Source organism: Pongo pygmaeus, chromosome 10 (assembly GCF_028885625.2).
Source record: "Pongo pygmaeus isolate AG05252 chromosome 10, NHGRI_mPonPyg2-v2.0_pri, whole genome shotgun sequence".
Taxonomy (NCBI): Eukaryota; Metazoa; Chordata; class Mammalia; order Primates; family Hominidae; genus Pongo; species Pongo pygmaeus.
The window spans coordinates 91281237-91309150 of NC_072383.2; the positions used below are offsets into that span (position 1 = coordinate 91281237).

At 40.2% G+C, this 27914-nt stretch overlaps 1 protein-coding gene and 1 pseudogene across 2 annotated transcripts in view; one reads left to right on the forward strand and one right to left on the reverse strand.

Moving 5' to 3' along the window:
• EEA1 (early endosome antigen 1) overlaps positions 1 to 27914 on the reverse strand; it is a 156567-nt gene that overhangs the window by 97056 nt on the left and 31597 nt on the right. For both annotated transcript variants that reach the window (XM_063646566.1, XM_054442991.2), the window contains exon 2: positions 22396 to 22488. In XM_063646566.1, the coding sequence (XP_063502636.1) occupies positions 22396 to 22488 (93 nt within the window). The remainder of the gene's footprint in view (positions 1 to 22395; positions 22489 to 27914) is intronic.
• On the forward strand, positions 12423 to 15218 carry LOC129009657 (heterogeneous nuclear ribonucleoprotein A1-like; annotated as a pseudogene).

The window sequence follows — 27914 nt, forward strand, 5'->3', positions numbered from 1 at the left end:
AACCTCCTGGGGTAGAGATTGTACCTTATTCACCTATTATCTCCCTCACCTGCCAAAATATCTGCCACATAAAAGGTACTCCACTAATGTGTCAAATAACTAAATGTTGTTAAGAATGCTTTCTTATATACATAATTACCTCATAGAAAAAAGTAATTTTTGGTCTTTCTGGTGCAAAAGGTTGCATTGTTTTATAAGATTTATAAAATATTTTTTAAAAGCTATGTTTCCTTTGTTTTTGGAATACCATAGTGATTTTCAAAGAAAACACATTATCAGCATCATCTGACAGATTCTTTTCAGCCTGAAAACGGGCAGCGGTTCCCCTAACTTGCTCCCCTCCTCAGCCTTTGTTATGTGCAGCCTCAGATACTGGGAAATACTGAGAAATATTTTTGGACTGATCCACTGCTACTTACAAGAGTATGTCATTCTGTCACCTTCCTCAAGTCTAGGGGAGTTAAAACAAAAATTGAGACAATCTGAGATTCAAGTTCTAATGCTGTATATTTTCCCGAATAGGGACAATAACTGTTCATATGCAAAGTCTTCTTTCCTTTTTTTTTTTGGCGGTGGCGGGGCAGGGACGGGACAGAGTCTCACTCTGTTGCCCAGGCTGGAGTGCACAGGCGTGATCTCGGCTCACTACAACCCTTGCCTCCCAGGTTCAAGCGATTCTTGTGCCTCAGCCTTCCCCGTAGCTAGAATTACAGGCAAGTGCCACCACACCCAGCTAGTTTTTGTATTTTTAGTAGAGACAGGGTTTCACCATGTTGGCCAGGCTGGTCTCAAACTCCCTACCTCAGTAGTCAGGCTGGTCTCAAACTCCTGACCTCAAGTGATCTGCCCACCTCAGCCTCCCAAAGTGCTAGGATTACAGGCGTGAGCCACAGTGCCCAGCCTCAAAGTCCTCTTTCCATGTAAGAGCAAAGTATTTTATACTAAAGCATTTTAATACATCCATTAATGAAACATTAACAAAATAATAAAAATATAACTTACCAATGTTGGAATAATATTCACTTAATATTTTGATTTCATGGCAAAATTGATACAAAATATTAACTTAAATTTCTGTATTTATTTACAAATTCACAAAAAGACAGCTGCAAACAGTAAGAGAAACCACGCAGACTTCCCAAGAGCCTCTTTTCTTTATTGAAACTTCCTTTAAGCATGCATAATTAAAGCAATCCATATTCCCTTGTAGCATAAAAAGTTAAGCAACACCGAGGCAAGGAAAAACCAGCTATTTTGAGCAACCCAAAACCAAGCTGCTAAAACAAAATATACAGGACCCACAGTAACACTGGAGTCATTAAGAAGTTCCTGTCCTCTTGTTTCATTTTCATTGTGCACTTTCTGGTAATGCTCCAATAAATCAATAGCAGTTATACATCTTTTCATACATAAGGGGCAGATGAAACCCTGTGAAATAACAACTTTTAGAAAAATATACAGAAACATATTTTTATAAAACAAGACAATGCAAATAGAAATAACAAGAAAATAATTAGTGTATCTCTTTTGGTATACGTAAGGAAAATTTTCAAGTGGTAACTGTACAAAAGGTGAAAATCTATCCAAAGTAGGACTTCTAAAATTAGTTCCCATCCTTATGCTATAAATTTGCATTGGTTCAATTTCTTTTCATTATGGTATCCAGTTGCTTCAGTTAGAATATTATTTTGTTTATGACACTTTTTAAAAAATTCTTTCTGCTTATGACACTTTGTCCTTACTTATGTAAGACCTATTATCGGCAAGTTAGCTTTTATTTAATTATTTATTTATTTATTTATTTATTTATGAGACGGTTTCACTCTGTTACCCAGGCTGTAGTGCAATGGTGCGATCTCAGTTCACTGCCATCTCCGCCTCCCGGGTTCAAGGGGTTCTCATGCCTCAGCCTCCTGAGTAGCTGGGACTACAGGCGCATACCACCAGGCCCAGCTAATTTTTTTTTTTTTTTTTTTGAGATGGAGTCTCACTCCGTCGCCCAGGCTGGAGTGCAGTGGCACGATCTTGGCTCACTGCAACCTCCTCCTCCCAGGTTCAAGCAATTCTCCTGCCTCGGCCTCCTGAGTAGCTGAGACTACAGGCACGTGCCACCACACCTGGCCAATTTTTGTATTTTTAGTAGAAATGGGGTTTCACCATGTTGGCCAGGCTGGTCTCCAACTCTTGACCTAAGAAGATCTGTCTGCCTCGGCCTCCCAAGGTGCTGGGATTACAGTTGTGAGCCACCACGCCCAGCCGAGATCAAGAAATTACTGGCAAGTATAACAAATACTTCTATGTCATATAATGTGTTCAACAAAGAAGTTCTCTTTGAAAGTAATTTAATGAAAGTAATTTTTAGTCTTTACTATATTCCACTAGATTGAAATCCCATTCTTCCCCACACCCATAATTCCCAGCAGATGATTCTTCCTTGTAATTTTCTGAGCCAAATAAAACCATCTTCAAACAGTATTTTAAATTACATATACCTAACAATATCTATATTTTAAAATATGGGCTGTTATACTGATCTATGTATGGCTTGAGGTTTTGTCAAATAAGAATAATAGGATGAGGGGCTGGGCATGGTGGCTCATGCCTGCATCCCCAGCACTTTGGGAGGCCAAGGCAGGCAGATCACTTGAGGTCAGCAGTTCGAGACCAGTCTGGCCAACATGGTGAAACCCCATCTCTCCTAAAAATACAAAAATTAGCCAGGCGTGGTGGTGTGCACCTGTAATCCCAGCTACTAGGGAGGCTCAGGCCAGAGAATGGCTTGAACCCGGGAGGCGGAGGTTGCAGTGAGCCAAGATCACACCACTGCACTCCAGCCTGGGTGACAGAGTCAGACTCTATCTCAAACAAAAAAAAGAATAATAGGATGAGAGACTAGAATTGAAAGCATCAGGGAGAAAGTAAACAAAATGAAGACAGCAATAAGCACGAAATGTTATAACATCATGAGTGTCAGTGTCAAAAATAGATGTGGACTTGGGTCTTGGGTCTCAACCAATGCCTGATTATATGACCTTAAGGAAATCACTTCGCTTTGCCTAAGTGTCCTTATCTATAAAATGGGGCTAATATTAGCACCTATTCTTCTAGAGGTTTTGTGTATATAAAATACTAAATACAGTGCTTGAGATATTGTAAGTGCTCAACGAATATGAATTGTCATTTGATGTATGCTTAAAGATGAAAGGGAAAGACTGAGGGACTAGATGAAAAGATAGCAATTAAAAACCTAGACTACTCAGCAAGGCCAAGGAAATGAAGTAATGAGAATATGAAGAAGAAAATTTGTGAGAGGATAGACAATTATAGTAAAGAATGGGGAGATATGACTTTAATATTTCAGGTGAAACTATTGTGCCTGATGATACAGTACAAGGTACTGCCATGGAATTGAGTAGCTAGAAAAGAGATACGAAAGATCATCGACATTGACAACATTAAGGAACTGGGAGGTTAAAATGTTCCTTGAGTTACCAAAGTCACTTAGAATAGAAAGGAGAGAGAGGAAGACTGAAAACAGATGCCAGATGGGAAGCAAGACAGGGTAGCAATTAAGAGCTAGGCTTGGGCTTGAATCCTGGATTCACATCACTCTTAGTAGCTATGTGACCTTCAATTTCCTCATCTGTTAAGTGGAATAACAATAACACCTACTTCATATGAATCTCATGACAATTAAATAAGATAATACATGCAATGCACTTATCATTGTACCTGGTACAAAGAAAACATTCAGTAAATGTTAGCTATCATTACTTTAATTATTCCTTTTGTTAATAACCCTTAAAGGAGATTATCCAGGGGATGAAAGTGAGGAATATGAGTTCATCTTTTTTTTTAACTGATGAAAGAGTTGTCTTCCAGATGACCATAGTCTCAAGTGCTAGAACTACAGAACAATTCTTCTTTAAAAGATGCTTCAGCCGAGCACAGTGGCTCACACCTGTAATGCCAGCACTTTGGGAGGCTAAAGCAGCCAGATCACTTGAGCCTAGGAATTTGAGACCTGCCTTGGCAACATGGCAAATCCCCATCTCTACAAAAAATACAAAAAAAAAAAATTTAGCCAGGCATGGTGGCATGCACCTATAGTCCCAGGTACTTAGGAGGTTGAGGCGGGAGGATCACTTGAGCCCAGGAGGTCCAGGCTATGGTGAGCCATGTTCACACCACTGCACTCCAGCCCAGGCAATATAGTGAGACCCTGTCTCAAAAAAGAAAGAGATGGAATACTATGCAGCCATAAAAAATGATGAGTTCACGTCCTTTGTAGGGACATGGATGAAATTGGAAATCATCATTCTCAGTAAACTATCGCAAGAACAGAAAACCAAACACCGCATATTCTCACTCATAGGTGGGAATTGAACAATGAGAACACATGGACACAGGAAGGGGAACATCACACTCTGGGGACTGTTGTGGGGTGGGGGGAGGGGGGAGGGATAGCATTGGGAGATATACCTAATGCTAGATGACGAGTTGGTGGGTGCAGCGCACCAGCATGGCACATGTATACATATGTAACTTACCTGCACATTGTGCACATGTACCATAAAGCCTAAAGTATAATAATAATAAGAATAATAATAATAATAAAAGAAGAAAAATAAAAATAAAAATAAAAATAAAAAAAAGAAAGAGAAAAAAAAAAGAAAAATAAAAATATGCTTCATTTGTTCTGTTTTGTTTGAGACAGAGTCTCGCTCTGTCACCCAGGCTGGAGTGCAGTGGCACAATCTCGGCTCACTGCAACCTCTGCCTCCCAGGTTCAAGTGATTCTCCTGCCTCAGCCTCCCGAGTAACTGGGATTACAGGCGCTTGCCACCACGCCTGGCTAATTTTTGATTTTTAGTAGAGACAGGGTTTCACCATGTTGGCCAAGCTGGTCTCGAACTCCTGACCTCAGGTGATCCACCTGCCTCAGCCTCCCAAAGTGCTGGGATTACAAGGCGTGAGCCACAGTGCCCAGCTGTTTTGTTATTGCCACCATAGCTTTAGGCTGCCTTTCACTTTACTCTTGTTTTTCGCTGTTAAGTTTCCATATACAGTCATTCATTCAAAAAGTATTTACTTGCTGGTATTCTACCATGCAGTAGGGTAACTGTGGTTAACAGTGAAATACTGTATATCACAAAGTAGCTAAAAGAGAGCATTTTGAATGCTCTCACCACAAAGAAATGATACATGAATGAAGTGATGGATACACTAACTACACTGATCGGATTATTATACAACATAGATATGTATTGAACATCAAAATGTAACCCACAAATAGGTGTAATTAAAATATGTCAATTTAAAAAGTAAATAAATTTTTTTAAGTACTATATGATTTTTTAAAAATCACATGCGCATGTGATTACTATGTTCTAGCTGTTGTGGTATGGTGCTAAGAATATAATGATAAATAAGACAAGGTCTTCACCCTCAAGAAGCTTACAGACTCTCTGAAAAAGTTACCCAAAAAAATGACATTTTAGGCCAGACACAGTGGCTCATGCCTGTAATCCTAGCACTTTGAGAGGCCGAGGCAGGCGGATCACAAGGTCAAGAGATCAAGACTATCCTCGCCAATGGTCTATTAAAAATACAAAACTTAGCTGGGCATGGTGGCACGCACCTGTGGTCTCAGCTACTCGGGAGGCTAAGGCAGGAGAATCGCTTGAACCCAGGAGGCGGAGACTGCAGCGAGTCGAGATTGCGCCACTGCACTCCAGACTGGGCGACAGAGTGATACTCTGTCTCAAAAAAGAAAAAATTACATTTTATGCCCCACTAATCAGAAAATCCTATTAGATCCACATTCAAAATGCATCCAGAATCTCAGCACCTCTACTGTTACCACTCTGCTCCAAGTCACCATCACATTGTACACAGATCATTACAATAGCCTCCTAACACTCTCTTTGCTCCTACCCTCACCCCACTAACACACAGCAGCTAGAGTGTATCCCATAAAAATGCAAATCAAATCTTGTCATTTCCTTGCTTAAAATTATCCGATAGCTTTCTATGACAGTAACAGTTAAAAACTAAAGTCTGTATAATAGTCTATAAGGCCCTACAAGAGGCAGGCCTAATCGCTGACCCTATCTCCCCCTTGCTCACTATGCTAGAGATACACTAGCCTTCCGGTTGCTTTTTCAACATAACAGGCATATTCCCACCTTAGAGACCTGCTGTTCCACAGACCTGGAAAAATACTTGCCCCAGAAATCCACGTGACTCATTTCCTCACCTCCTTCAGTTCTTTTCGTGTTATCCCCTCCTCAGAGAAGTCTTCCCTGATAACTATTTAAAACTGCAGCCACCAAGAGCACTTTATATGCCCCCTTTCCTGCTTTATTTTTTTCAATAACACCAACTGTCTAACTTGATACATTTTTTATTGATTTTTGAGACAGGGTCTCACTCTATCATCCCAGCTGGAGTGCAGTGGCACAATCATGATTAACTTGCGGCCTCGAACTCCTGGGTTCAAGCGATCCTCCCGCCTTAGCCTCCTGAGTGGCTGAGAATACAGGTGCATGCCACCACTCCTGGCTAATTTTCTTTTTTATTTTTTGTAGAGATGGCATCTCCCTATGTTGTCCAGGCTGGTCTCAGGCCATCCTCCCACCTCAGCCTCCCAAAGTGCTGAGATTACAGGTGTGAGCCACCATGCCTGGCCAATACATGTTTAGTATGTTTTTATTTTTGCCTATTTCCACCCACTTGAATGTAAGCTCCACCAGGATAAATATTTTTTAGTTTATCCTAACTAATGGGTAAAAGGGAGCTCTTTAACCCATCCCACCACATGAGGACACAGGGATAAGACCCTATCTATGAACCAGGAAATGGGCCCTCATCAGACATCAAATCTGCCAGCACCTTGATCTTGGACTTCTCATACTCTAGAACTATGAGAAATAAATTTCTGCAGTTTATAAGCTACCAAGTCTGTGGTATTTTATAATAGCAGTCTGAACTTACTAAGACAAGCAGGTGAGGTACAGAGATAAGCTTATGGAAAAGCCCAAGAAAAGAAAAAACTTGGCACACTATAAAAACAGAGAGGGAATTCAATATGCCTGGATCAGAGTATCAAGAAGACTATGAGAAGAAATGAAGCTATAGAGGTAAAAAGAAAGCAGATCACCAAAAAAGAAAAGATAAATAAACAACAACAAAAAAACTTCTAGAACAAGCTAAAGAATTTAGACTTTATTCTAAGGACAATTGATTAAAAGCCATTAACCTGGGTGTTGTTTTTTTGTTTTTTGTTTTTTGTTTTTTTTTGAGACAGAGTCTTGCTTTATCACCTAGACTAGAATGCAGTGGCACGAGCTCAGCTCACTGCAACCTCTGCCTCCCAGGCACAAGAAATTCTCGTGCCTCAGCCTCCCAAGTAGCTGGGATTACAGGCATGTGCTGTCATGTCCAGCTAAATTTTTTTTCTTCTTTTTTTTTTTTGTATTTTTAGTAGAGACAGGGTTTCTCCATGTTGGCCAGGCTGGTCTCAAACTCCTGGCCTCAACTGATCCACCAGCCTGAGTATCCAAGTGCTGGGATTACAGGCATGAGCCACCATTCCCAGCCTAACCTGGGTTTTAACCAGGAAAATGGCATCATAAAATCCTAGCGATATTTTAAAAGAATAGATTCAATTGGAAGAGAGAGGAGATAGGAGGTGGGTAACATCAGATAAAAGGAGGAGAGTTACAATAATATGTGAGGGTTAATGATTGATGGTAGTCTGTGTTAAGGCAGTAACAATGGATTAAAATTATTGCTTAAGCAATTTCAATAGAAGAGGTTTTCTGAGAAGGTGATAATTGAACTAAAATTAAAATAATTTTTTTTTTTTTTGAGACAAAGACTTGCTCTGTCACCCAGGCGGGAGTGCAGTGGTGCGATCTTGGCTCACTGCAACCTCCACCTTCTGGGTTTAAGTGATTCTCCTGCTTCAGCCTCCTGAGTAGCTGGGACTACAGGTGCGTGCCACCACACCCTTTAGTAGAGATGGGGTTTCACCATGTTGGTCAGGCTGGTCTCCTGATCTCGTGATCCACCCGCCTTGGCCTCCCAAAGTCTTTGGATTACAGGCATGAGCCACCACGCCCGGCCTAGCAAATGAGATTTGATAGGTAGGTGGAGGCCACATATGCAGGGCCTTATAGACCATGATAAGATATAATGGAATTTATTTTGCATAATAGGAAGCCAATGAATTTTCTTTTTTCTTTTCTTGCTGGGAAGCATAGCCTCCAGCAGAAGCTGGAAGCAGGCATTTCCTAAAGCCAATGAAGATTTTAATTCAGGGAATGGCCTGATCTGATTCCAGTCCTTGTGGCTGCTCTTTGGAGAAGTGACCTAAAATGATTAGGATAATACACCCTTATGATCATCTAGATGAAAGAGGATGGTGGCAGCAGAAATAGAAAGAAGAAGATAAGACCAGGCGCAGTGGCTCACACTTGTAATCCTAACACTTCAGGAGGCCAAGGTGGGAGGATTGCTTAAAGCCAGGAACTTGAGACCAGCTGGGGCAACATAGCAAGACCCCTCGCTACAAGAAAATTAAAAATTAAATTTCCATACAACTTCCTTTGGGGAAAAAAAGGTGGGGGAACAGACTGAAGATATATCTGAGGGCTAAAATGAATAGGACTTATCATGTACTGAATATGGTGGATGAGGAAAAGGAAGAATCAAGTTTTCTCTGAAATCCTTAGCTTCAATATCTGAGATTTTCTACAATTTTCAGTTTTCTGAGACAGCTAAAAGAATAGCAAGTTGAATGTTGGGGTAGGAAAGCAAGAATTTAACTTAAACATTAAATTTAGGACAAATATTAAATTTAAAATGCATATTAAAGTCCCAAGCTTCCACCTTAAGAATCTAGAAAAAAGATGAGCAAACTAAATCCAAAGGAAGTAGATGGAGGAAATCAAATATGAAAGCAGAAACCAATAAAAGAGAAAAGCAAAACACAGAGAAAATTAACAAAGTCAAAAGTTGGCTATCTTAAAAATTAATAAATGGATAAACTAATAGGAATAATTAGGAAAGAAAGAAAAGGATCAAATATTTTCTCTTACCAAAATCATGGGATATCACTACAGATGCTATAGACATTTATGCCAATAAATTCAACACATTAGATGAAATAACAGATTCCTTAAAAACACAATTCACCAAAACTGACTCAAAAAGAAACAGAGAATCTGAGTAATAATCAATACACTTCCCAAAAAGAAAGCTCCAAGCCCAGGTGGTTTTACTAGTGAATTCTAGCAAACATTCAAGGTATAATTAGTGCCTATTTCTTTCAGAAAATATACAAATGAGTGCTCCCTAATTTATGAGGCCAGGAAAACCCAGATACCAAAACCTGATACAAACATTTCAAAAAAGAAAATTACAGACTGATATCCCTCATGACCAAATGAAAAGGTCCCCCAAAAATATATAAACAAATGAAATCTAGCAGTATACAGGCTGAGCATCCATTATCTGAAATGCTTGAGACACTTCTGGATTCTGGATTTTTTTTTTTTTTTTTTTTTTTTGGAATATTAACATGATACTTACCAGTTGGACATCCTAATCCAAAAAATTCAAAATCTGAAATGAACACCATTTCGGCACTCAAGTTTGGAGTTTTGGAGCATTTCGGATTTTGAATTTTCAGATTAGGGATGCTCCACCTGTATTACAATAGTAATAACAACACAGCAAGACCAAGTGGAGCTTATCCTAGAAACAAGAGTAGATCAATATTTAAAAATCAATGTAAATCATCACAATAACAGAAAGAGAAAATCATATTATCATCTCAATAGATGTGGGAAAAGCATTTGGCAATATTCAAAATTCATTCAAAGGGAAGAGGGAGGGGAAAAGAAGGGAGAGAGGGAGGGAGGGAAGAGGAAAAGCTCTCAGAAAACTAGAAAGCATCCTTAAGCTGATCAGAAAAAAACCCATGGCTACCATCATTCTCAGTGGTAAAAACCTTAAATGCTATTCCCCTAAGTTCACAAAGTAAAATACTTACTCTCCCCAATTCTATTTAATATTTGACCCAAATTAAGGCCCAATATTGTGTGCTGCCTTGACATCTGGTGAAACTGGGAGGGCCTCAAATGGCCTAACCACAAGTTTGCCTCCCCATTCTGCTCCCACAGATAAGGCTGCCTACTCAAACAGCCCTTCTGATCGCAGGGACCAGGCACAGTGCCTGCTTATCCCTACGTAGTGGGTTTCCCATGTCCTGGTCCCCTGCCAGCCCACAGACTTATCCAAACAATCCAATCACATCCTTCTTTAGGAACCAGAAGGCACCCCAGACTCTTGATACTACCAAGCCTGCCTCCCACAGCCGCTGGTTGTTCATTTTGTTCCCAAATGTAATCTACATGTAGCCATGCATGGCATGTAGTGTCCTTCTGCCCTAGGCTGTAAACATACAACAAACTGCTGTTGATCTCAACTGTCCAGTATCACATGTTATATGTTCAGCCATTCCCATAACCCTGGGGCAAAATCCCTCCTTCACTACACGGTAAATAGGAGGCAATGAAAACACTGGCAAATGCAAATGACTTGCACCCAGTATAAAGGAGTATTACAATTCAATAATAAAAAGACAATCCAATGCTTTTGTTTTTTTTGAGTTGTGGTCTCACTCTGTCACTCTAACTGGAGTGCAGAGGCGCAATCTTGGCTCACCACAGCCTCCACCTCACAGGATCAAGGGATTCTCCTGCCTCAACCTTTCAAGTAGCTGGGATTACAGGCACACGTCACAATGCCTGGCTAATTTTTTTTTTTGGGTGGGGGGCGGGACTGAGTCTCACTCTGTCGCCCAAGCTGGAGTATAGTCATGCAGTCTCGGCTCACTGTAAGCTCCGCCTCCCGAGTTCTCACCACTCTCCTGCCTCAGCCTCACGAGTAGCTGGGACTACAGGCACCCGCCACCACGCCCAGCTAAGTTTTTGTATTTTTAGTAGAGACGGGGTTTCACGGTGTTAGCCAGGATGGTCTCGATCTCCTGACCTCGTGATTAGCCTGCCTCAGCCTCCCAAAGTGCTGGGATTACAAGCGTGAGCTACCGCACCTGGCTTAATTTTTAAAACAGGTACATTTCCAGTTCCAGAAAAAATGGCATAGATGCCCTTTTCCTTATTCTTTCTGCCAAGTACAGCTAAAATTCATGGACATTATATATGAAACAAATGTAAGAAGACTCTGAAAGATACAGAGAGGAAGGCAGACCAGTTAGTGATCTCAGGAGACAAGGAATGACAGACTGATGAGTTCTTTGCCTCATATATTCTGAAATGAATACTAGAGAAGCCAGCAATCTGGAAACACCAGACCATGCTAACAAGAAAAGCCTGCTCTCTCTAGACACATGATCAGGGAAGAGGTAGTCCTCCCACTGCTAAATCTGACTGGCTTTTTAGAAAAGGGGCTCAGTGTAGTAGAACATGCCTGTAATCCCAGCACTTTGGGAAGCTGAGGCAGGTGGATTGTTTGAGCCCAGGAATTCAAGACTAGCCTGGACAACATGGCAAGACCCCATCTCTATGAAAAAAAAAAACAAACTTATCAGGGCCATGGTGATGTGTGCCTATGGTCCCAGCTACCTACTCTACTCGGGAGGCAGTGGTAGGAAGATCACTTGAGCCCGGGAGATCAAGCAGTGATCACACCACCGCCCTCAGCCTGGGCAACACAGTGAGATGGAGAGGAGGAGGGGAGGGAAAGAAGGAATGGAGGAAAGGAAAGGAAAAGGAAGAAAGGGAAAGAAAGGCAATGCAGTACTGAGATATTACAACATCTGGAGGTCAGTTGAAGAGGTAGGAAAAACACCACAAGAGAGGTATCAGAGAAGCACAAGAAAGACTGCATTATTAGACAGCAAGAGTTGACTGGACTAAATGCTTCTAAGAAGTAAAGTAAGATGAGGACAAAGAAGTAAAGATGAGAATTAGTAAAAGATAGGCCATTAGTGAGTAGTTTCAGTGGAAAAACTGAGGATGGAAGCCAGCTTGGAATAGGATAAACAATAAACAAAGACACTTACTTCTAGCAATATGGTGTACTAAACAGTCTGAACTGTCCTGATGAAAACAATGAAATGATATAAAATATCACTTATTACATTATGTATTACATATATTATATATGTTATTACAGCTGACCCTCGAACACCACAAGTTTGAACTATGTGGGTCCACTTATACATGGATTTTCTTCCGCCTCTGCCTCCTCTGAGACAGCAAGACCAACTCCATTTCTTCCTCCTCCTCCTCCTCATCCTACTCAACATAAAGACAAAAATGAAGACCTTTATGACCTTCCACTTAAAGAATAGTAAATATATTTTCTCTTTGTTATGACTTTCCTTTTCTTTTTTCTTTTTTGGCTCTATGGAATCTTTCTAGTCATATGATTTTTCTTATTTTTTTTTTTTGAGACCAAGTCTCACTCTGTTGCCCAGGCTGGAGTGCAGTGGAATGATCTCAGCTCACTGCAACCTCTGCCTCCTGAGTTCAAGTGATTCTCCTGCCTCAGCCTCCCGAGTAGCTGGGATTATAGTCACATGCCACCATGCCTGACTAATTTTTGTATTTTTAGTAGAGACATGGTTTCATCACGTTGGCCAGGCTGGTCTCAAACTCCTGACCTCAGGTGATCTGCCCACCTCGGCCTCCCAAAGTGCGGGATCACAGGCGTGAGTCACCGCACCTGGCCTCTTTTTTTTTTTTTTTTCACTTTTATTTTAGATTCAGAGGGTATATGTGCAGGTTTGTTACCTGGGTATATTGCATGATGCTGAGGTTTGGGGTACAAATGATCTTGTCACCCAGGTACTAAGCATAGTACCCAACAGTCGGATTTTCAACCACTGCCCACCTCCTTCCCTTCTCATTCTAGTAGTCTCCAGTTTCTATTGTTGCCATCTTTATGTCCATGAGTACCCAATGTTTAGCTCCCATTTATAAGTGAAAACAAGCAGTATTTGGTTTTCTGTTCCTGTGTTAATCTGCTTGGGATAATAGCCTCTAGCTGCATCAATATTGCCACAAAGAACATGATTTTGTTATTTTTATGCCTGCGTGGTATTCTGTGGTATATGTGTACCTTTTTTTTTTAATCCAATCCACCATTGATGGGCACATAGGCCGATTCCATTTATTTGCTATTGTGAATAGTGCTGTAATGAACATACAAATGCATACATCTTTTTGGTAGAACGGTTTATTTTGTTCAGATATATACTCAGTAATGGATTACTGGGTTGAATGGTAGTCCTGTTTTAAGTTCTTTAAATCTCGAAACTGCTTTCCGCAGTGGCTGAACTAATTTACATTCCCACCAACAATGTATAAGCATTCTCTTTTCTCTGCAGCCTCACCAACACTTGTTTTTTGATATTTTAATAACAGCCATTCTAACTGGTGTGAGATGGTATCTCACTGTGGTTTTGATTTGCATTTCTCTGATGATTAGAGATATGGACCATTTTGTCACGTTTCTTGGTCACTTGTATGTCTTCTTCTGAGACGTGTCTGTTCATGTCTTTTGACCATTTTTTAATGGGTTTTTTTTGCTTGTTCAACTAAGTTTCTTATAGATTCTGGATATTAGACCTTTGATATCTGCAAACTTAGCTGCACAGTTTGCAAATATTTTCTCCCATTCTGCAGGCTATCTCTTTACTCTGTTGATAGTTTCTTTCACTGTGCAGAGGCTCTTTAATTAGTCCGGCTTGTCAAATTTTGATTTTGTTGCAATTGCTTTTGAGGACTTAGTTATAAATTCTCTCCCGACACTAATGTCCAGAATGATGTTTCCTAGGTTTTCTTCTAAAATTCTTATAGTTTAGGTCTTACATTTAAATCTTTAATCCATTTTGAGTTAAATTTTGTATATGGTGAAAGGTAGGGAATCCAGTTTCATTCTTCTGCATAAGCCACATGATTTTCTTAATAATATTTTCTTTTCTCTATCTTACTTTATTGTAAGAATACAGTGAGACACGTTCATCAGCTTGTTCCTTTCTGCCCGCAGACGCCACTGAAGAAGCATCGTTAAAGTCTCTCTTCTCCCCTCCGTCATGTCTAAGTCAGAGTCTCCTAAAGAGCCCGAACAGCTGAGGAAGCTCTTCATTGGAGGGATGAGCTTTGAAACAACCGATGAGAGCCTGAGGAGCCATTTTGAGCAATGGGGAACGCTCATGGACTGTGTGGTAACGAGAGATCCAAACACAGAGCACTCCAGGGGCTTTGGGTTCATCATATATGCCACTGTGGAGGAGGTGGATGCAGCCATGAATGCAAGGCCACACAAGGTGGATGGAAGAGTTGTGGAACCAAAGAGAGCTGTCTCAAGAGAAGATTCCCAAAGACCAGGTGCCCACTTAACTATGAAAAAGATATTTGTTGGTGGCATTAAAGAAAACACTGAAGAACAACACCTAAGAGATTATTTTGAACAGTATGGAAAAATTGAAGTGACTCAAATCATGACTGACTGAGGCAGTGGCAAGAAAAGGGGCTTTGCCTTTGTAACCTTTGACAACCATGACTCCGTGGATAAGACTGTCATTCAGAAATACCATACTGTGAATGGCCACAACTGTGAAGTTAGGAAAGCCCTGTCAAAGCAAGATATGGCTAGGGCTTTATCCAGCCAAAGAGGCTGAAGTGGTTCTAGAAACTTTGGCGGTGGTCGTGGAGGTGGTTTTGGCAGGAATGACAACTCTGGTAGTGGAGGAAACTTCAGTGGTGGTGGTGGATATGGTGGCAGTGGGGATGGCTATAATGGATTTGGTAATGATGGAAGCAATTTTGGAGGTGGTGGAAACTACAATGATTTTGGCAATTACAACAATCAGTCTTCAAATTTTGGACCCATGAAGGGAGGAAACTTTGGAGGCAGAAGCCCTGGCCCCTATGGTGGTGGAGGCCAATACTTTGCCAAACCATGAAACCAAGGTGGCTATGGCAGTTCCAGTGGCAGCAGTAGCTATGGCAGTGGCAGAAGATTTTAATTAGGAAACAAAGCTTAGCAGGAGAGGAGAGCCAGAGAAGTGACAGGGAAGCTACAGGTTACAACAGATTTGTGAACTCAGCCAAGCACAGTGGTGGCAGGGCCTAGCTGCTACAAAGAAGACCTATTCTAGACAAATACTCATGGGTATGGGCAAAAAACTCGAGGACTGTATTTTGTGACTAATTGTATAACAAGTCATTTTAGTTTCTGTTCTGTGGAAAGTGTAAAGCATTCCAACAAAGGGTTTCAATGTAGATTTTTTTTTTTTTTGCATCCATGCTGTTGATTGCTAAATGTAATAGTCTGATCATGATGCTGAATAAATGTCTTTTTTTAATGTGCAAAGAAAAAAAGAATACAGTATATATAATATATATAACATGCAAAATATGTGTGAATCAACTGTTTATATTATAGGTAAGGCTTCTGGTCAACAATAGGCTATTAGTAGTTAAGTTTTCGGGGAGTCAAAAGTTATACATGAATTTCAACTGCACGAGAGGTTGGCACTCAAATTGTTCAAGGGTCAACTACACACTATAAAATATAAAATATTATATAAATAGAACCAAAGTAAACTTTCACCTTGAATATTTCTTTAATGTCCTGGAAACCATGATATTTCTAATTCAACTTAGAAGCTGTTAAAGGCACAATGTTAAAACCTAGAACTTGTCCAAAGTAGGAAGTCAAACTCAATGCAAAGGTAAAAAGGAAACAAACCTCAGAGAGACAGAGACAGAGACCAACCAAGACCCTGTCTGTACCTTAGTATTGGTGGCATATGGAAAAAACAATTTCCCCTGAGAATCCATAACCACTAATAGCCCTCAATTAGATTAGCAGTCAGAATGTATGCTATTGTATAATCTGAAGAATTTCAAGCTCAGAACTTAATTTAAGGCAGTCCTCAGTTAACGGCACCTCTCTAATGTTCCCCAGTTAACGGCACCTCTCTAATGTTCCCCAGTTAACGGCACCTCTCTAATGTTCCCCAGTTAACGGCACCTCTCTAATGTTCCCCAGTTAACGGCACCTCTCTAATGTTCCCCAGTTAACGGCACCTCTCTAATGTTCCCCAGTTAACGGCACCTCTCTAATGTTCCCATCCATTAAGTGGAAGTGGATCATGACAAAGTTTTTCATCCTTGTTGTCTCTGAGTAGGCTGAAAAGGAAGAGAAAGAAGTTGAATGGGTCTTGCTGTCTCAGAGGTGGCAGAGGTGGAAGAAAATTCACATATAAGTGGAACTGCGCAGTTCAAACCTGCGTTGTTCAAGCGTTGGCTGTAATAACATATGTGTAATACATAACGCTGAGCACTGAGCAAATCCTCTCTGGAAGAACATCGACATACACCACAAAGAGTTTCCACTAGAAAAGTTCCAAGGAACATAAATTCACAATCGAAAAAAATTCACAAAATATACAAGAGAAAAAGCCACAAGCCATTACGAGTGACATCCAAAAGAAAGAACTGGCAACAGAGTCAAACCTATAAAGTTTCAAATACTATAATGCTATAAACATTACCAGACAGAAAATATAGAATAATCATATTTGAATGTTTTAGTAAATAAAAGAGAAGCTTGAAAATTGAAGCAAAGAACAAGGAACTAAGAAAAAGAAAGATCGAATTTGAAAAAAAAAAATCAGAACTAGCTGGACATGGTGGCACATGCCTATAATCTCAGCTACTCAAGAGGCTGAAGTGAGAGGAATGCTTGAGCCCAGAAGTTCAAGGCTGCAGTGAAAGATATGATTGCACCACTGCACTCCAGTCTGGGTGACAGAGCAAGATCCTGTGGAAAAAAAGAAGAGGCAAGGGGAGGAGAGGGGAGGGGAGGGGAGGGGAGGGGAGGGGAGGGGAGGGGAGGGGAGGGGAAGGGAAGAGAAAGGAAGGGACAGGAGGGGAGGGAGAGGAGGGGAGGGAAGGGGAAGGGAGGTGAGAGAAGGGAGGGGAAGGGAGGGGAGAGAAGGGAGGGGAAGGGAGGGGAGAGAAGGGAAGGGAGGGGAGGAAAGGGAAAGAGAGAGGAGGGGAGGGGGAAGGGGAGAAGGGGGAAGGGAGGAAAGAAGGAAGGAAAGAAGGAAGGAAGGAAAAAAGAAAAAGAAAAGCTAGTCACAGTGGCTCACGCCTGTAATCCCAACACTTTGGAGGCCGACGCGGGCGGATCACGAGGTCAGGAGATCGAGACCATCCTGGCTAACACGGTGAAACCCCGTCTCTACTAAAAATACAAAAAATTAGCCGGGCGTGGTGGCAGGCGCCTGTAGTCCCAGCTACTCGGGAGGCTGAGACAGGAGAATGGCGTGAGCCTGGGAGGAGGAGTTTGCAGTGAGCTGAGATCCACATCACTGCACTCCAGCCTGGGCAACAGAGCGGGACTCCGTCTCAAAACCAAACAAACAAACAAAAACAAAAAACAAAGAAAAAAGAGAAAGAACTTCTAGGAATGAAAAAAAGACATTTAAAATAAAAATTAATGGCATATTAAACAGCAGGTATTCTCCACAGCTGAGGAAAGATTTAATTAATTGGATAATTCATTTTTTAATCCAAAATGAAAAACAAAAAAAAGGATATAAAATATAAAACAGGCCAGGCACAGTGGCTCATGGCTGTAATCCCAACATTTTGGGAGGCCAAGGCAGGAGGATCACTTGAGGTCAGGAAGTCAAGACCAGCCTCCAACCAGAGTCACAGATGGAGACCCCATCTCAAAAACTAAAACTTAAAAATTAAAAAATAAAACAGGGAGGGGTACAGTGGCTCACATCTATAATTCCAGCACTTTGGGAAGCTGAGGCAGGAAGACTGCTTAAAGTCAGGAGTTCAAGATCAGCCTAAGCAACATAATGAGATCCCATCTCTACCAAAAAAAAAAAAACAAACAACAACAACAACAAAAAGCCAGGCATGGTAATGTGCACCTACAGTCCCACTTCTGGAGACGTCAGATTGGGAGAATTGCTTGAGCCCAGGAGTAGGTGCAGTGAACTATGACCACGGTCCAGCCCAGGCAATAGAGCAAGACCTTGTCTCAAAAAATAAAAATTAAAAAAATACCTATGATAGACTAAATGATAAAGGGAGAAATTTTAACATACAGGAAGCCCCCAACTCAGAATAGTTTGACTTAAAATTTTTGACTTTATGACTGATTTATCAAGATGTAACCCCATCATAAATCAAGGAGCATCTGTATATCTAATCCAGGTTTCAGATGGCAATATCAGAAAAAAATTGAGGCAATAGTCAAAGATAATCACCAAGAATTTTCCAAAACACTTCAAATACACATTGGTGTGTACAGAAAGCCCAACGAGTCTCAAGCAGGATTAAACACACACACACACACACAACAGGAAATGAAAGAAAGAGACTAGAACAGATTAATTGATTGGCTGATTAATTATAAAAAACAACCACAGGAGTAGAGAAAAGGATCCCTTCAATAGAACCAAACAGACTAAAAGCAGTCTTCTCAACAGTAACAATGTGACCCAGAAAAAAGACAGAGATGGAAGTTTTCAATGTGTTGACCAAAAAAAAAGGTCTGTATGTAGAATTTTATGCTCAGCAAAATCGTGTTTCAAGAACAAGCATGAAATAACATTTTAGACTGAAACTGAGAGTCCAGCAAATCAGTCCTCATTTAAAAAAAATCCTAAATGATGTTCTATAAAACGAATAAAATAGGCCGGGTGCAGTGGCTCATGCCTGTAATGCTAGCACTTTGGGAGGCCGAGGTGGGTGGACCACAAGGTCAGGAGACCAAGACCATCCTGGCTAACATGGTGAAACCCCGTCTCTACTAAAAATACAAAAAATTAGCCGGGCATGGTGGCGGGTGCCTGTAGTCCCAGCTACTCGGGAGGCTGAGGCAGGAGAATGGTGTGAACCCAGGAGGCAGAGCTTGCAGTGAACCAAGATCACGCCACTGCACTTCAGCCTGGGCAACAGAGCCAGACTCCGTCTCAAAAAAAAAAAAAAAAAAAAACAAGAAAACAATTGTAAGTGGAAGGCTGAAGATGCAATAAGGAATGGTAAACAACTATACTGGTAAATACACGGATACATCTAAAAATAATAATAACCTCTAATTTGTGAAGATAAAAGAAAATCAGATAAATCTAAACTACTGAACCACAATATAAGTTGGGAAGTAGTGATCCATATCAAAGCATTCAAAGGTCCTCGAAAAGGAAGGAAAGAAAAGTATTTTAGACATTATGTATGTTACAAAAGAAACAAAAATGGGCCAGGCACGGTGACTCACACCTATAATCCCAGCATTTTGGGAGGCCAAGGCGGATGGATCACTTGAGGTCAGAAGTTCAAGACTAGCCTTATCAACGTGGTGAAACCCTGTCTCTACTAAAAATACAAAAAAAATAGCAGGGTGTGGTGGCACGTGCCTGTAATCCCAACTACTTAGGAGGCTGAGGTGGGAGAATCATTTGATCCTGGGAGGTGGAGATTGCAGTGACCCGAGACCACGTCACTGCACTCCAAGGCAACAAAGCGAGACTCTGTCTCAAAAACATTAAAAAAAAAAAAAAAAAACACCAAATGAACAGAATATAGTGCATAATATCCAAACTAGCAGCAGTACCCAGGACTAAACCCAGCAATGTACTCCACCACCATGTGAAGGTTGCTTACCAAAGGGCCAGCAAATAAGAAGAATGAACAGCTAGAGAGGTAAGAAAAAAACCAGAAGAGTGTGGTATTACAGAAGCACAGAAAAGGGTGTGTAGTAAAAAAGTTAAATCCAAACTAAGGCAAAAAGAGAAAAAGAAACAGAAGAGCAGGACAAAGAGAAAGTACATAAAGAGCAATAAAAATAAATCAAAATATAACCAAAATAATTCAAAGGGGTTTTCCCAGTTAAAAGACAAGTGTTACGCTCTTTGCAAAAAAAATAAAAATAAAAAAAAAGAACAAACCAAAAAAAAAAAAAAACCCCACCTAAAACAAAAGGAACAAGAAAATATGAAAATGAAAAGAAAGATGAAGTCCGGGAGCAGTGACTCATGCCTCTAATCCCAACACTTTGGGAAGCTGAGGCAGGCAGATCACCTGAGGTCAGGTGTTTGAGACCAGGCTGGCCAACATGGCAAAACCCTGTCTCTACTAAAAATACAAAAAAAAAAAAAGAATTAGCCAGGTGTGGTAGCACGCACCTGTAATCCCAGTTACTCAGGAGGCTGAGGCAGGAGAATCACTAGAACCTGGGAGGCAGAGGTTACAATGAGCCAAGATTGCGCCACTGCACTCCAGTCTGGGCAACAGAGTGAGACTCTGTCTCAAAAAAAAAGAAAGAAAGAAGAAGATACACAAAATACTAATCAAAACAAAGCTGGGGTTATTCCACTACTATTAAACACCAATTCATCAAAAAGATATAACAGATCTAAGTAGATAAAATATGAGGCCAGTGACTGTAAACAGCATATTAGGGAAGTTTGGCTCTGAAGGAAAGCAAATAACAGATGGTACTTGAAGATGGGATTTCAAGTCAAAGAAAGAGTTTTTTGGTTTTGGTTTTATTCATTTTTGATTTTTTGGTGTTCTTTTCTTATTTGTTTTCATATGAATCATACTGAACAAATTTGTATGTTATTGGGAATTATATGAAGTAGAGGTAAAAAGTGAAGTAGCAAGAGAGAGGATAAATTAAAAATGAAAAAGAATGGAATCCAGAGAACAAGAGAAAGGACTGAAATTTTATAAAAAGGACTTTTTTTCAGTGTAATAAAGTAAGAGAAAACAGGTATGGTACAGGTACGACAAAATAAGAACATTTATCTAATGGTTCCTATTTTCTCAGTTATATATAAGGTGACTGAGAGAAGGTTAAAAAGAGACAGATGGCCAGATGCGGTGGCTCACGCCTGTAATCCCAGCACTTTGGGAGGCCGAGGCGGGTGGATCACAAGGTCAGGAGATCAAGACCATCCTAGCTAACACAGTGAAACCCTGTCTCTACTAAAAATACAAAAAAAAAATTAGCCGGGTGCGCTGGCGGGCGCCTGTAGTCCCAGCTACTCGGGAGGCTGAGGCAGCAGAATGGCATGAACCCGGGAGGCGGAGCTTGCAGTGAGCCAAGATCGCGCCACTGCACTCCAGCCTGGGCGACAGAGCAAGACTCTGTCTCAAAAAAAAAAAAAAAAAGAGACATTTCAAAACAAAGAAGGTACAAAATAACTATCTCAGAAAGTAGGAAGTTCATCCTACTAATACGATATTAACAGTATTGCCAGGCACTGCTCAATACCAATACCCATTGGAATTGTTTTTTGGTGTTGTTCTGACTGAGGTCAACTAAATTATTACTAAGTTCATCATATTATGAACACAGTTTGGAACACTTTTCTTAAAGATATTTCCTGAAACTTGTTCTTAATAAAGTCCAGCTGACAGTTTTCCTCCCCTCTCGCAAATCTGTAAAATCTAACTATGGTTAAAATACATACACATGGAGACAAAAAATAAACACATGGTCAGAGAGAGACAAAACAGAATGATGAATGGACAGAAAGAGGACATATCCAGAAACGTATGCACAATACACAGACTCATCAACCAAGAGGTGGAGAAGAGGAGAGCAGAGAAAAAAAGACTGGGTAAGGACTACAGCTAGGCCTTCAAAGGGGCAACTGACAAAAACTATCAGAGCAAAATGTGAGCATCTTGATCTCTTCGTGGCAGTATTATGGGTGAGTGTTATGTTCTTCACATTCCTTATCTCCTTTTTCTATAATCATCCAATATTACTTATTTATTAAAAATAATATTAATGCAACTAAAGCTGACTTTTCAAATTTTTGAAAGTTTTTTTACTTATTTACAATAATTTCTCCATTCATCTTTAATATAATGTATTTATATTTAATATAATGTCTTTAATATCAAAGACAAAAGTCCTTCCAAAGTCATACATGAAGACAGTAAATAATATGTAAATTTTATAGATAACCCAATTTTTCCTTAGTCCAATAGTTCATGACAGTACACACACATAAATAGATACTAATTAACCTGTAATTCTTTATAAACAGACGTTTTAAAATCTTCAGTGAGATGACATTAGCATTAAAGACAAATTGGCAATATTATTTTTCAGAGTCTTAATGTACACTTTCTCAGTCTCACAACTAGGCACAGGTATATAGCCACAAGTATGTTTCAAAAGTCACATTCCAACTTACAAGAAAAACTTACGAGAATTTTTCCTATACAAATCACCAATCGTTACACCAAATATTTGCTCATTTTCCCTTAAATAATATTGAATTTTATTGCCAAGTTATTATTTTCATACCTCTGAAGAGCTTTCATTATTGACATCCACTGTGTTTATAGGAGTTGCTGATGAATCTAAATCAGAACCTTGAGAGCCAACTCTCCCAGGTGTCTGGAACACAAACAGAAGAGAGAAAAAAAAAAACAGACATTAGCAATATATTCATAGGCCATTTAATAATCTAAACCTTTTCACATAAGAAAAGTAGATGTCTTTACAATAATAACAGTACTAACAGTATCGTTTATGGAAGACTGTACCTAATGCTGAATCAAAATCTCTATATATGCATTTCTCTCATTTTAAGTCACTTTAAATAAAATGTATACAACACTTTACAAAGTCTTCAAGTCACCTTCACAAAACATCTTATTTAATCAAAATGACATCTCTTAAGACAGGTAAGATGGATGTTATCTCTGTAGAGAAGAAAAAAGATTTAAAGCAGGAAGTGACTTGTTCACCATTGTACTCTTTTGTTTTGGTTGTTTTTTGAGTTGGGGTCTTGCTCTGTCACCCAGGCTGGAGTGCAGTGGTGCAATCTCGGCTCACTGCAACCTCCACCACCCAGGCTCAAGCAATCCTCCCATCTCAGCTACCCAAGTAGCTGGGATCACAGGTGCACACCACCACACTCAGCTAATTTGTTGTATTTTTGGTAGAGATGAGGTTTCACCATGTTGCCCAAGATGGTCTCAAACTCCTGAGCTCAAACGATCTGCCCACCTCCGCCTCCCAAAGTGCTGGGGTTACAGGTGTGAGCCATAATGCTCAGCCCACCATTGTACTGTTAACAAAAATCAGAAAGTCCTCAAGATGCAAGTTCAAGGAAGAAAAAAAAAAAAAATCAGAAAGTTCTCAAGATCCAAGTTAAAGCAAAAAAATCAGAAGATGCAGAACTAAGATGCAGATAGATCTTCTGATTCCTTTGACAATGCTTTCTCTTTTTTTTTTTTTTTTTTTTTTTTTTGAAACAAGAGTCTCGCTCTGTCATCCAGGCTTGTCTCGCTCTGTCATCCAGGCTAGAGCATAGTGGCACGATCTTGGCTCACTGCAATCTCCACCTCCTGCATTCAAGCAATTCTCCTGCCTCAGACTCCTGAGTAGCTGGGACTACAGGCACATGCCACCATGTCCAGCTAATTTTTGTTTGAGTAGCTGGGACTACAGGCACATGCCACCATGTGCAGCAAATTTTTTTTTGTATTTTTAGTGGAAACGGGGTTTCACCATGTTGGCCAGGCTGTTCTCAAACTCCTGACCTCAAGTGATCCCCCCACACCTTGGCCTCCCAAAGTGCTGTGATTACAGGCATGAGCCACAGCGCCCAGCTGGCAATGGTCTCTTTTCTACACAAACTAAAACTACAGTGATTCAAGTGGTGCAAAAAAGACCAATGCAGCCCAAGTTATCAAGTCCCCATCACCTACCACTCAAACCAGTCATTACCATCCATCTCCAATACTTGATATGACACCATCAGAGACACATTTTGTTAAAGGTCTTTCCTCCCCGCACCCTTTATCACTTAGCATTATCATTCATTAAAATCTAGGTGTTATTTTATATCAAATTGCTTTTTGGATGAATTTGAAACCTAGTAAAACACTGGGTAAAAAGAGATTTAGAGCACAAAAACTGACTCAATAATACTCATCAAAAATATATATGGTACATGCTAGCATTATCCACACTTTACACATGAGGGAACCAAGGCATAGAGACTAAGTAAATTGCCCAAAGTCAGATGGGTAATAAATGGAAGAAGGGATTTTAATTGGAGCAGTGTGGCTCTTAATCACTAACCAATACTGCTTCTCTGTTAGACATCTCCACTGAAATGCCCCTCAATCACCCAAGATTCAAAACACCTCACTACATATTTGCCTCAACATGTGAACATCCTGTACATCACTATTAAATGTTCAACCTAAATCCAAATAAGGATGAATTCATAATGCTACATTCATCAGTGATTATAAAAACTATATATAATGGAAAAATATACACAGTATGATTTAAATTATATATAAAAACTACTGATATAAGAAAAAAGATTAAAAAGAAATATTCTAAAATTCAAATAATGATTTCTGTAGCAAGACAGGAATCTTCATTTTTATTTTTTTCAGTTTTCGTTTTTGCTACCTTTTTTTTTTCAGAATTTTAGATCCATACTTGAATTACTTTTATCTTGAAAAAAATGTTTTATGTTAAAAATAAGCAAACCTCCAGTTTAATAGCCAGCATTCTTTTTTTTTTCCTGATGCAGACACTTTGCACATTTATTTACAGGCATATCTCATTTTATTGTGTGTCACTTTATTGCACTTTGCAGATGTGGCGGCTTTTTAGACATTGAAAGTTTGTGTCAACTCTGCCATCAAGCAAGTCTATTCCTGCCATTTCTTCAAAAGCATGTGCTCACTTTGTATCTCTGTGTCACATTTTGGTAATTATCATAATATTTCAAGCTTTTTTATTATTACCATATCTGTTATGGTGACCTGTGATCAATGATCTTTGAAGTTACTACTGCAATTGTTTTGGGGCACTACAACCCATACCCATATAAGATGGCAAACTTAATTGATAAATGTTGTGTGTGTTCTGACTGCTCCACTCACTGGCCATTTCCCAGTCTCTCTCCCTTCTCCTTGAGCTTCCCTATTCCTTGAGACACAACCATATTAAAATTAGGCCAATTAATAACCCTATAATGGCCTTTAAGTGTTCAAGTGAAAAGAAGAGCTGCTCATTTCTCACTTTAAATCAAAAGCTAGAAATGATTAAGCTTAATGAGGAAGGCATGTGGAAAGCTGAAACAGACCAAAAGCTAGGCCTTTGTGCCAAACAGCCAAATGTGAATGCAAAGAAAAAGTTCCTGGGGAAATTAAAAGTGCTACTCCAGTGAACACACAAATGATAAGAGCACAAATTGCTGAGAACGTTTTAGTGCCATGGATAGAAGTTCAAACCAGCCATTAACATTCCCTTAAACCAAAGCCTAATTCAGAGAAAGGCCCTTCAATTCTACAAAGGCTAACAGAGATGAGGAAGCTGCAGAAGAAATGTTTGAAGGTAGCAGAGGTTGGTTCATGGAATTTAAGGAAAGAATCTGTCTCCATAACATAAAAATGCAAAGTGAAGCAGCAAGTGATCATGGAGAAGCTGCAGCAAGTTATCCAGAAGATCTAGCTAAGATAATTGATGAAGATATCTATATTAAGTAATAGATTTTCAATTCAGAAAAAAACAGCCTTCTATTGGAAGATGTCATCTATAACTACTATAGCTAGAGAAGAGAAATCAATACTGGGCTTCCAAGCTTCGAATTCCAAGCTTCAAAGAACAGGGTAATTCTTGTTAGGGGTTAATGCAAGCTGATGACTTTTAAGTTCAAGCCAATGATCATTTATACCATTCTGAAATTCTTAGGACCCTTAAGAATTATGCTAAAGCTACTCTGTGCTCTATAAATAGAACAAGAAAGCCTAATTAATAGCACATCTGTTTACCACATGGATCACTGAATTTTTTTTTTTTTTTTTTTTTTTTTTTTTTGAGATGGAGTTTCATTCTGTCGCCCAGGCTGGAGTGCAGTGGCCTGATCTTGGCTCACTGCAAGCTCTGCCTCTCGAGTACACGCCATTCTCCCGCCTCAGTCTCCTGCCTCAGAGTAGCTGGGACTACAGGCACCTGCCACCAAGTCCGGCTAATTGGTTTTTTTGTATTTTTAGTAGAGACAGGGTTTCACCGTGTTAGCCAGGATGGTCTCGATTTCCTGACCTCGTGATCCGCCCGCCTCAGCCTCCCAAAGTGCAGGGATTACAGGCGTGAGCCACCGCGCCTGGCCGGATGACTGAATATTTTAAGCCCACTATTAAGAGCTGCTGCTGGAAAAAAAAAAAAATCCTTTCAAAAATATCACTGTTCATTGACAATTCACCTGGTCACCCAAGAGCTCTCCTGGAGGCATACAAGGAGTTTAATGTTGTTTTCATGCCTATTAATATAACATCCATTCCGCAGCCCATGGATCAAGGAGTAATTTTGACTTTCAAGTCTTATTATTTAAGAAATATATTTTGTAAGGCTATAACTACCATAGATAGTGATTCCTCTGACAGATCTGGGCAGAGTGTGTGGAAACCTTCTAAAAAGGTCACCATTCTAGATGTGATTAAGAACATTTGTGATTCATGGGAGAAAGTCAAAATATCAACACTAACAAGAGTTTAGAAGTTGATTCCAACTTCATAATGACTGTGAGGGGTTCAAGACTCCAGTAGAATAGATACGGTGGAATCAGCAAGAAAACTAGAATTAAAAGTGAAGCCTGAAGATGCGACTGATAATTTTCTTTTTTTTTTTCTTGAGACGGAGTCTTGCTCTGTCACCAGGCTGGAGTGCAGTGGCGTGATCTCAGCTCACTGCAACCTCCGCCTCCCAGGTCCAAGCGATTCTCCTGCCTCAGCCTCCCGAGTAGCTGGTACTACAGGTGCGTGCCATCACGCCCAGCTAATTTTTGTATTTTTAGTAGAGACGGGGTTTCACCATGTTGGCCAGGATGGTCTCGATCTCTTGACCTCGTGATCCGCCCACTTTGGCCTCCCAAAGTGCTGGGATTACAGGTGTGAGCCACCATGCCCGGCATGACTGATAATTTTCATAATAAAACTTTAATGGAGGAGAGGAATGGCTTCTTAGGGATGAGCAAAGAAGGTGGTTCCTTGAGATGAAATCTACTACTGGAGAAGACGCTGTGAACACTGTTGAAATGACAACAAAGAATTTAGAATATTCCATAAATTTAGTTGATAAAGCATCAGCAGTTTTTCGGAGGATTGACTCAAGTTTTGAAGGAAGTTCTACTGTGGATAAGATGCTATCAAACAGCATGCTACAGGGAAATCTTTTATGAAAAGAAGAGTTAATCAAAGCAAAGCAGCAAACTTCATTGTTGTTTTATTTTAAGAAATGCCACAACTCCAGCCTGACCAACATGGTGAAACTCCATCTCTACTAAAAATACAAAAATTAGCCAGGCGTAGTGGTGCGCGCCTGTAATCCCAGCTACTCAGGAGGGAGGCAGGAGAATGGCTTGAATCCGGGAGGCGGAGGTTGCAGTGAGCCAAGATCGCACCACTGAAAGAAAAGAAAAAAAAAGAAATTGACACAGCTATCCCAACTTTCAGAAACCTCCACCCTGGTCAGTCAGCAGCAGTCAGTATAGAGGCAAAACCTTCCACAAGCAAAAAGATTATGACTAGCTGGTCAAGGTGGCCCACATCTGTAATCCTAGTGCTTTGGGAGGCCGAAGGAGGAGGATCACTTGAGGCTAGGCATTTGAGACCACTCTGGGCAACATAATGAGACCCCATCTCTACCAAAAAAATACAAAAATTAGCAAGGCATGGTGGCATTCACCTGTAGTCCCAGCTACTAGTGAGGCAGGAGAATAGGGTCTGGAGGCAGGGAACCTAAGGCTGTTTCATGGCAACTTCCTAGAACTAAATTGAAAGGAAAACCCTAAC